The 11,367-nt window shown below is 34.3% G+C and overlaps 1 protein-coding gene across 1 annotated transcript; it reads left to right on the plus strand.

The window, feature by feature from the left end:
* The first annotated feature begins 6,760 nt into the window (after positions 1-6,760).
* On the plus strand, positions 6,761-7,701 carry LOC110033456 (40S ribosomal protein S27-2). Its single transcript, XM_020737441.1, has 4 exons — positions 6,761-6,846; positions 7,133-7,234; positions 7,318-7,346; positions 7,440-7,701. Exons 1-4 carry the CDS (start codon positions 6,844-6,846, stop codon positions 7,564-7,566), a joined length of 261 nt encoding a protein of 86 aa, XP_020593100.1. The 5' UTR covers positions 6,761-6,843; the 3' UTR covers positions 7,567-7,701.
* Positions 7,702-11,367: the final 3,666 nt, after the last annotated feature.

Consider the following 11,367-nt stretch of genomic DNA (forward strand, 5'->3'; position numbering starts at 1 on the left):
GCGGGGTCGAGGGCATCGTTGGCGGCCTAGTTCAAATCTTCACATTTTGGTTATTTTCGCTTCAAATTCGCTCCTTTTTGTATCTTTTTGCTCCAATGACCCTAATTCATCATTCCTGCAACAAAACATCAAAAATACCTTTTTTTAAATGCAATATCATTAAAAACAGTATAAAATAGGTATGAAAATCTCAACATATTTTCCTTTGGTTAGTATTTCAGCCCAAATTATCTCTGGGCGTGTTCTTAAGTCAGTTGTGCTTTTATTCTCTTATGAAATATCAAACAAGTTTCTAGGTTAGCTCGAATTGGTTTAAGTTGATTTGGGTTAGCCCAAGTTAGGCTGGGTTGACCCGAGTTAGATTTAAATGGATTTGGGTTAACCTAGGTTAGGTTTGGTTGACCTAGGTTGGTTATAAGTTGATTTGGGTGAGCCCAAGTTAGGTTGGGCTGACCCATAATTTGGGTTGAGTCAGGTTTGTGTTAAGTTTAGAATTTTGGTTAATTCAAGTCTAAGTCAAGTTATACTTAAACTAAGTTTAGGTTTAGTTAAGTCAAGTCTAAGTTGGGTTAGACTTGAACTCAGTTTAGGTTTAGTTAAGTCAAGTCTAAGTTAGGTTAGACATGAACTCAGTTTTAGGTTAAGCTAAGTTTAGAATTTTGTTAAGTTAAGTTTAAGTTGGGTTAGACTTAAAATAAGTTGAGGTTTAGTTAAGTCAAGTCAAAGTTGGGTTAGACCTGAGTTAAGTTTTAGGTTAAGCTAAGTTTAGAATTTGGTTAAATTAAGTTTAAGTTAAGTTAGACTTAAACTAAATTTAGGTTTAGTTAAGTCAAGTCTATGTTGGGTTAGACTTGAGTTAAATTTAAAGTTGGGTTTAGGGTTAGGTCTAAGTTGGGTTAGCCCTATGTTGAGTTTTAGGTTTAGTTTAAGAGTTGAGTTAATTTAGAACTTGTGTTGAGTTATGTCTAAGTTAGGCTAGACCCAAGCTAAGTTTGCAATTTGAGTTAAGTTGGGTTAGGTCTAAGTTAAGTTAGAACGAAGTCAAGCTTAAAGTCAATTAGATTGAGTTAGGTCTAAATTGGGTTGGACCTAAGTTGAATTTATAATTTGAATTAAGTTAGGTCTAAATTAAGTTAGTTACAAGTTAAGTTTTAAAATTTGAATTAAGTTAGGTCTAAGTTGGGTTAGACTTAAGTTAAGGCTTACGATAAATTCATGTTTGCTTAAGTCCAGGATGGCTTAGGCTTGTATTAAATTTTAAGTTTTGGTTATTAAAAGGGATAATTACAAAATTAACCTTTTTTTAATTAATCATTTGATTTAATGTTTTCATTTGGGCTTAACCCTAAGATTTTCTAAGTTAATTTTTATTTTTATTTTGAGTTTAGGAGACGATTTGTGCTTAAAGTGCAAAATTTGTGATTTTACAAATTTAAGCTTAATATGTTAATTTCATTTTTAAATTTTCAAAAGTGAAAATTATAATTTTAGTGTGTGTGTTAACTCTCCTAATCTTCCTTATTAGTTTTCATTTGAAAACATATTTTCTTGATTAATATATTATTTTCTTATAATTATTTTTCAAAATAATTATAACTTTGATAGAAAATTATAATTTTTGATGTTAGGAAAGTTTTCAGCCCTTAGAAAAATCAGGAAATGTTTTCAATGGCAGAGGGATTAATCCGTGTAAATTTCAAAATTTTCCTATTTATATTTAATTTTTTAGAATTAAAATAAATTTAGATGTGATTAATTAATTTATAATTAAATATAAGTTTATTATTTTATTTTATTTTTTATATTTTCTCCTATGTTCGTTGAGTTCAAGGATATTTTTATTTTATTTTATTTATTTTCTATACAAAGATATGAATTTTTGAAGTTTTATTTAAATTTTTTGGATTTACTTAATTCAGAAATTCTGAATTATCTACTTAAACAGATGGCTTCGTGTCATTCTTTGTATGCTCTGAAGCTCCACTCGACGCTCCGCAGTTCATTACACTTTCCATGTGTGCACCGAGGTGGTTGCGATTCACTTTCCTGAGATGATCCTGCAGTTCGTCTGATTCGATCTCCGCGATCCATTTTAAATACACGAAAATGAACGACATTCGTTCATCACCCCCACGGGATATAGAACAGGAGCCATATGCACCTAAACCCTAAGATCTCGCCCTATAGTCAACCAAATCGCATAAGGTTTGATCGTATAGCTTCATCTAAATGAGACGAATCTATCTATACAGCTAAGTAAACATGTATTGTTCATTTTCATCATAGAAGACAAAACTGAGGTAAAATTTAGGAGTTTTGAGCCATTACCTTGGTCTAAAAGGTAAGGCCTCAATTGGATGGGTTGAAAGCTTCACCTTAGAGTTATACGCCTCCTCCATTCTTCAATTTGATATGTGGTTAGGCCTAGGTATGTGTTAAGCCAAAGAGTGGCTTGAGTTTGTCTTGAGCTAAGTTAGAGGGCATGGGAAGAAGATATTTTGATTGGGGATAAAGTTTTAGGACTATGTGAATCTAATGGAAGGATTGAAATAGAGTTTTCGATGAGGTTGATGTTGGGGTCGTGAAAAGCCCTGGATTTCAGAGGGGTAATTAGGGTTGTGTGGGGGATGGAGATGGCTTGGAAATGGTGGAAGGTGGCCGCTAGAGTATATTGGAGCAAAGTTGATGTCAGAGATAGAGAGTTTTAGTAGGAGCTCGGGGAGTTTTAATGTGTTTCTAGGCTGTTGGGTTGGGGGCCTTAAATAGCCATGAAAGGACATAAGAGAGGCCTTGGTGTGCATGGGAGGCTCTAGTGGCTCTTCAGAGATTGTGCAGAGGTACTTCAGAGGTTTGGGCAGAGGAAAAGAAGCTTTCCCCACTTTTGATGCATTGAGCATGGTGGAGCTCCAATGGTCATGGAGGTGGTATGGCAAGACCTAGAACTAATTAGGGAGGGCTTGACTCAGTTTTACTCACCCATGACTCCCCTTGAGTTTGTTATGGGTTGGTTTGACCAAGGTGATATTTGGTGGCTCACTTAGTTAAGTGTGCATAGTTTGTCTTTTAGTGTTTATTTTGTGTTTAATTTACTTCTAATTAATTCCTGTTTGGGTTGTAGTGTCACGAGGGGCTATTTAGTTCATTTGAGTCACAAGTTTTTTCTTTTAGGGTTGCAAGGCTTGGGCTTAAGTTTGGGCATTGAATGGTGGGCTTGTCTGTTGATGGTTGGGCTTACCATTTAGTCCCCTTAGGATTAACTAATCTAACTAATTAGATTAATCAATTTAATTTATTAGTTCATCTGTTTTAATTAAGTTTGATCTAAGTTCAACTTGATAATCTTAAAGTCATTGGTATGGGCTCAAGTTGACTAGTGCTTCTGGTAGTCTTTGGTGGTTTGATGTTTTAAAAATTTTACTTTATTTTGATTTTGTATTAAGTAGGTTTAATTTTAATTTCCTTAAGGGTGTTAAGTATTTTAAGCTTAGGGTTGAATTTATTGTATATAAGTGGTTATTTATTCTTAGGGTTCCTTTAAGTTTGGTGAAGGCATTATGTGGGCTCAAACCTAACCTTTGTGGCCTAATTGTCTTTCGATTTAAATTTTTGATGTCAAGATTTTCTTATTTCAGTTTAGGGTTTTGATAAAAAGGGTAAACCTTTTTTTTGCCTAGAATTAGCCTCATGCCCAATGGGCTTCTTCTAGATCAAAGATGGTTTTAGAGGTGGTCAGTAGGTCATCACAGGGACTCCTAGGACTTTAGACTCCATGGACTGCCTAAGGCATCCTCCATATATAGAATTTCGACTTGGGCTTCTGCCTGTTTTAACCCTCACCATCTCAACCAATAGTTGAGGATTTGGGCTTAACCTCATCATCTCAACGAATGGGCTTCTTCTAGATCAAAGATGGTTTTGGGGGTGGTCAGTAGGTCAACACAGGGACCCCTAGGACTCTAGACTCCGTGGACTACCTAAGGCATCCTCCATCTATAAATTTTGACTTAGGCTTCTACGTGTTTTAACCCTCATCATCTCAACCAATAGTTGAGGATTTGGGTTTAACCTCATCGTCTTAACCAATGGGCTTCTTCTAGATCAAAGATGGTTTTGGGGTGGTCAGTAGGTCTTCACAGGGACTCCGAGGACTCTAGACTCCATGGATTGCCTAAGGCATCCTCCATCTATAGAATTCTGACTTGCGTTTCTGCCTGTTTTAACCCTCATCATCTCAACCAATAGTTGAGGATTTGGGTTTAACCTTATGAAACCCTAAGTAAATGCATGATTGGTTTGAAGTTCTATGTGGGTAAGTTCCACTCTAAGCAGCATCTAAGAAGGTCGCTAAAAAACCCTAAGGCTAGATCCAATGCTTCTATAGAGAGAAAATGGTCCTCATAAAAAAAGGTCAACAATGGTGTATAAATCATAATGAAATATACAATTTGATAAAATAAGTCATACAATTGTTAAACAGCCCAAGTGTAGTTAGACAACATTCAAATTTATAAAGCATGCATTAACAAGAAAAGATGCACAATAAAGCCATAACCTTAGATTTACCATTGTAAAATTTAAAAATATCAACATAAATCATCCTTCTTCCTTTTTAAAAAATGTTTGATTTTCCAATTATGCATTTACCCTTTAATTATTTAAAAAGAAAATTGGCCCTATCTCGAGCTCCAATGTGCAATGCTAAGGAATTCATCTTTAATTTCATAAGGTGAAGTTCTACATTGATCACATTAACATTAATTCACAAAACTAACACCATCAATCCATGCAAAATTCACCTAAAATAGTGAAAGAACAAAACTACCATTTCTCCAATACCTGATCTCAAATCCCAAATCATCCATTTCAAGCATGGCCTATACTAGCTTTAAATTTGACCACTCTAGCTGATCCAAAGTTCAAGCTGCTCCCAGAGGGCAAAAGATGCCATTGAAGCCTCATAAAAGCCCTAGAAATTATAAAAAATCACAATGATCACAACTAGCACAGGATTGTGGAACTTAACATTTATAAATCACATATAAGAGGTTAGCTTGATGTTGAATTCATAAATTTTTTCTTCATTATTTTGGAGAAAATTAAGTTTTTATATTAAAGTAATGATAATCACTTTTAAGATATCACACACATATAAGTGTATATTAGATAAAGTTAGGGTTCAACAATTTCAACCAAAGATAAACTGCTAGTTGGGGTAGAGAGGAGATGAAGCTATCAAATCATTCAAAATTCAAATAATGTTGAGCAAATTTAATCAATTAACAAGTCCTGGGATGTAAAGAGTCGAGTTGAGCTCCATTCATGCTTAACTCATGCTAAGCTTGGTTGTCAAAATACAAGCTTGAGCTTAAGCTCGAGTCGAGCTCAAATTATCAGGTGGTGCTTGGCTCGTGGTGCTAATAAAATGCTCATGAGTCGGCTACAAAACTGGAATTTAAGTTGCTATGGAAGCTCATTGGAGAAGTCATCTAAGAGAACGTTGGTTGGAGAGAAGGAAAAGTGTTGCGACATCATCTATGAGATTGGAATCCGGCTAGCTGAGTCAACTAGCAAGTCAACTAGTCGAGTCTCATTAAGCTCGAGCACAAGCTCGTTTAATAAATGAGCTCGAGTTAAATATCAAGCCAGAGCTCGTGACTTGTTAAACTCAACTCACGAGCTTATTAACAAGCAAAACTCAAGCAAAATTGGCTCACTTGGACTGCTAAATAAATATCAAGCTACACCAATATCATACACCACACGCAAGAGAAAAAACTCAAAAGCACAACCTACACCAATATCAGTTAATGGTCTGTTTGGGATCACTTCATGTTTTCTATTTTTATTTTTGTTTTTAATATGTTATAGTTTTTGTTCTCTATTTTTAAAAGATGCATTGGTACTATTATGATTTATATGTTTTGTTTTTAAATAAAAGATGTTTGATTGGGTATTTATTTTATAAAAAAAACTATATCTTTTTTGTAAAACAGTTGGGTCCACATGCGCTATAGTATTAAACTTTACTGCATGTGGCGTATACGACGTCTTCCTTGCTTCACCAAACACGAATCATTACCTATGGTCGAGCGGGCAGGCAAGCAGAATAGCAGCAGGTAGCGGGTGGTGGCGATTGACAGCGGTGGTGGGCGACGGGCGATGATTGCGATGGCTTCCAGCTGCCATCAGTGGCGACTAGCTGGGTCAGGCGGCTTGCAGCTGTCCCCAATGACGGGCAAGGCGATAGGCAGAGGATGGCAGGGGAGCAGAGGGGGGTAGCGGCCGGCGGTTAGCGATCGGCAACAGGCGGTTGCGAGCAAAGCGGACGAAGTTGATGGGGAGACTCGCTGTTTTCAGTGTTTTAAAAATAGATAATAATATATTTTTTCTGTTTTGAATTTTTTAAAAACTGAAATGTTCCTTCAAAAAATAAAATATGAAAATAAAATAAAGTATAAATAAGCAAATAGGATTTTTCTTGTTTGCTTCAAAAATAAAAAAAAAAACAAAAAAATAAAAATTGATCGCCCCTAAATAAGTATAATGTATCATGAAAAGAGGTTTCTTTCTCATCAAGAAATCTCTACATTGCCATACAAATGTAGTTGAACGGTCCTGATCTGATCCTCACGAGACTTAGCACAAAAGGTGTCCTAATTACCGTTCGATATCAGCGACCTCTCGTTAACGGTTCAGATGTTATTTTTATTATATCCTATGGCCTGCAATGGCTGGCCTCGGTATAAAAGCTATCCTTTCGAGCCTTAACATCGCTTTGTAGCTTTCTCAATATACATCGGAAGAACATTAGGGTTTCCCAAGTCTTCTCGCTTGTCATCGGAGATGGTGAGAGCATCTTCTTACCTTTAGTTTCCATCTCTGTTCTCGTTAAGATCTAATATCACGTTTCAAAATCAATTTGTCATTTATTATATGTTTCCTTCTTCAACAATCACTCAAGGGATATGGTTTACAAAGCTCCTTTTTCACTGCGATTTCATTTTCTTTCGATGTCGAATTTCTTATATTGCTAGAACCATATCCCCGTTCCATTTCTTCTTTCCAATCCTCTGTTTTCTGGAGTGATACTAATATGCTCATTGCCCCTTTCTGCTTTTCTTTTCCATTCCAGGTTCTTCAAAACGATATTGATCTGCTAAACCCACCTGCCGAGCTTGAGAAGAGGAAGCACAAGCTCAAGCGTCTTGTCCAGTCCCCTAACTCCTTCTTCATGGTATTTTTTGTCTCTTTAAATCTTTTTTTTTTCTGATTTATGCTTTTAAGTAATGCTGAGTGTATTATTTATTTTTTTTGAAGGATGTGAAGTGCCAAGGTTGCTTCAACATGTAAGTTAGTGATTTGTTGTGTCTCCCGTTGATTTATTGATCACTTGTTAGCTTTGGTTTCTGACGATTCATTATGTCGTTTTGATCCTACAGAACTACTGTATTCAGCCATTCTCAAACAGTAGTTGTTTGTGGAAACTGCCAGACAGTGCTTTGCCAGCCAACTGGAGGGAAGGCCAGGCTCACAGAGGGTTGCTCCTTCCGGCGGAAAGGCGACTAAAAGGGGAGTACTAGGTGATCAGTGTTCTACTTTTTTCCTTTTTTAATATACTCTCATTTGGTTCCCTAATGAAAGCAACCTATGAAAGGAAAATTCTGAGTCCTTGTTTTATTTTCTACTGCTATTTTCTCTGTACTTTAGATGTTGTCCTATCTGTCATTATAAGTTATTTTACCTGTCCTGAGGTAAAGTGAGGTTAAAATGTCTTGTTTTGGTATGTTATAATGGATGTATTCAAGTTTGTTTTTGTCTGAGCTCTTTAATCTCGTTAAATTCATTCTGATTTAATTCTTTTGATTTGCATTAAGGCATTACTACGTGTTAATGATATGTAGGTTTGTAATATTTTGTGATTTGTAATATTGCATTATGATGTGGAAAAGCCTTTTGTTTATGTGAATTGCATTATGGTTTGAAAATGCTATCATGAGAAGGTTTATGGTCGAGCAACATGATAATTGATTTAAAAAAAAAGATAAGAAATAGTTTGTTATAAACATATATATGTTGTAACACTAAGTAGTATTCAAAATTTTGAAATTATTTTAAAAATTAGTGTTATTCATTTATCTTTTATGCAGTAGTTAAGGTTCTAAGAGATATTCAAATCGGATATTCTGGTTTTAAGTTTTTAATAGTAGTAGTTTCAAATCGGATATTCTGGTTTTAAGTTTTTAATAGACGATCAAGTTATAATTTATTAGACATTTGTTGAAGTTGAAAGCTAAAAATTAGAAAATATCCTAATGATAAATGGGCTTATTATTAAGTAATGTTTGATTGCAAAAAATAAAATTAAATATTTAAATGAGTATTATTCAATGTAAAATATTACATAAAGATATAAATGATATGTTATAATGTTATAATTTAATTTGCTATGTTACTTAGATTTAATTGAAGTGTTATTGATAGTTTGAGTTCAAATGGGTCTAGTTTGAGCTATGTAAATAAAGCTTGTGCAATGGAAATAAGAATTTGAGCTTTAGCTTGATTGATTAATTGAATTTGAGCTCGAGTTCAATTCTGCGAGTTTATGTTAGGTCATAAGTTAGTTTATTTGCTACAGAAGTTATTATAATGGAACTAATAATTTTAAGGTGAATGTGATAATTGGAAAACATGTAGAATAATTATATTAGAGAGATGATGGGTTAATATTTATGAAAATTTAATTTTGTTGGATATGTTGGTCATTAAAACATAAATACTTTTTAGGAGAAAGATAATATGTTTCCTCTATGATTATGTATCTGATTAATTGTTTTCTTTGTGCTGTAATTTTTTCTTAGATGCTTGTAAAATTATCAGTATAAGTTATGACAAGGAGATGCATGTTTGCATTTATGTTAGCTATAAATTGGATCAAGAGTTTTGTTTGTTTTAAACAAAAAAGCTAATCATTTTCGCTCTCATGCATATGCAAGGTTGATTTTAAGAAAATATTTTTTCATGTCCTCATGAGGATCACTTTTGGTGAAATTTAAGTGGCATATATAATGAAAAATTATTCGATCCGGACACCGTATGTAAAATGCGTGTAGTGTCCAATTACAAATCGCTGCGTGAAATGCAGGGCCCATCACAAAAAAAAAATATAAAAATTGAATACTTTTGCCGCGCGCGCGACCCCGCTCAAATCCCGCTCAAGTCTCCGAAAAATAAAATACAAAACGTAACCTGTCAAATACGAAACGTCAGATCATTGCATTGAAAGGAAACCGTCGCACGAGAGTCGAGCATCATCTCTTTTACCATTCACCATCCGTTTAGTATTTTCCATTGCTTCCCTGAATCACATAGCTTAGGTTTAGGTTTGTAAAAATCATTGGGTTCGGACACGGCATGCAAAATTGCGTGCGGTGTCCAATTACGAATCGCCGCATGAAAATGTTGGACCCACCGCCAAAGGATTTAAAAATTAAATACTTTTACTGCTACCCGACCCAAATCCCGCCCAAGTCTCTGAAAACCCCTTTTTGTCATTTTCGAATCTCACCAATTCTGAAGGATTTAAAAATTGAATTTTTTTACTGCAAGCCGACCCGAATCCCGCCCAAGTCTCTAAAAATGTCTTTTTATCATTTTCGGATCTTGCCAATTCAGAAAAGCACATTTTGACTCTTTTATGTTTAGGGTTTAACCATTTTTTATTTGCGTGTTTTTTATTTGCATTTGTATTCAGTAGTTAGGGTTAACGAATCGATGAATGTCTTTCTCGGCTAGAAAATGTTGATGGAATCTTTAAACATTTGCGATAACTATGCCAATGAGGTGAGTTTAACTATGGCCGAAAGTATTCTACAACTAGTTTTTATTGGTTTTACTATGGAGGCTATGTTGCATGGTGTTTAAGGCTGTGAAAAAAGCTTGTTGTTTGCGAATAGCTCGTGTTCGACTCGTTAAGTAGCTCGATTTTGTCTCGTTCGTTAAGTAAACGAACCGAACACGAACAAGTTTTTAAAGCTCAAATTATAAACGAGTCGAGCACGAACAACTATTTATTCACTCATGTTCGACTCGTTTTAGCTCAAAATAAAAAAATATATATATATAATTATTTATATAATAATATATTACATATATTATTTATAGAATAATATATTATATATATTTATATCTAAGTTTAAATCATAACACCTCATGTGGTAATGTTGCTAGTGTATTTTTTTGTATACATTTGGTCCAGGTTCGAATCAAACAGTTTACATCTATTTTTTTCAATTTAATTTTAACGAGCAGGTTTTCAGCGGTTTGAGCGGAACACGAATATTTAAATCGAGTCAAACACAAACACACTATTCACAAGCTGATTTCAAACACGGGTCAATTTCGAACACGAGTAGTTTCGAACGAGCTGAACACAAACCAAGCCTGAGCTCCCTCAAGCTCGGCTCGTTTACAACCCTAATGGCGTTTAGGGTGTATGACGTGTTATTGTTACTTGTGTGAACTTTCTTGTTGTTTTGATCTGTTATTGCAGTGCTGCAACGATTTTTAGATAATGTTTTTTTTTTGTTTTTATCAAATGTGTAACGTTATGTTTTTGTTAGAGTGAGACGTCGTGTTATTTAGGTAAATATCATTGTGCTAACTAGTTTTTTTCGGTGTTATTTTCTTGTTATGATTGTTTTTTATAGTAGTGGATTAAATTACTCCGTTTTTTTTGGAGTGTTATTCTTTTCGTTCTAGCGGCGATGTGATGTTATTTATGTATTATCTGCTTGTAATTTTATTTTTATGTTGGAGTGACGATGTGATATTATTTATGCATTATCATGGTATTATAATTATATTTTTGGATTTAATTATTCGGCTTATTGGAGTGTTATTTTGGCCTTTAATGTTATCTTCGTGATATTGTGGTGTTTTTTCTATATTATTGGCTTCTAACTTTACCTTTGTGTTCAAGTGGGGGCCTGATATTATTATCATAGGGTTATACTAGTGTTATTGGATCTAATCACTTTGTTTTATTGTAGTGTTATTTTGGCATTGTTATGCAGATATTATTGTGTTGTTATTATGGTGTTATTTCCGTATTATTGGTTTTTAACGATACCTTTGTGTTGGAGCGGAGAGGTGTTATTTACAAATTTTTATCATGTTATATTAGTGTTATTGGATCTAATTACTCAGTTTTATTGGAGTGTTATTTTATCGTTCTAATGGTGTTATGTTAAAATTTGCAGTTTCCTAAGGCTGAAAGTATGCAATGATCAAATTGCAAACAACTTGTTTCGTGCAGTTGTCCATAATGAGAAGAAAACTTATGAACAATAGTGTGCATATGCATACCTT

Source organism: Phalaenopsis equestris, unplaced genomic scaffold (genome assembly GCF_001263595.1).
Source record: "Phalaenopsis equestris unplaced genomic scaffold, ASM126359v1 Scaffold001187, whole genome shotgun sequence".
Classification (NCBI taxonomy): domain Eukaryota; kingdom Viridiplantae; phylum Streptophyta; class Magnoliopsida; order Asparagales; family Orchidaceae; genus Phalaenopsis; species Phalaenopsis equestris.

What these genes read in the sequence shown, in the direction of transcription:
- LOC110033456 (XM_020737441.1), top strand. An exon ending in CCCCTAACTCCTTCTTCATG is followed by an intron (nt 7,235 to 7,317) that starts GTATTTTTTGTC and finishes TTTTTTTTGAAG; the next exon opens with GATGTGAAGTGCCAAGGTTG. An exon ending in TGCCAAGGTTGCTTCAACAT is followed by an intron (nt 7,347 to 7,439) that starts GTAAGTTAGTGA and finishes TTGATCCTACAG; the next exon opens with AACTACTGTATTCAGCCATT.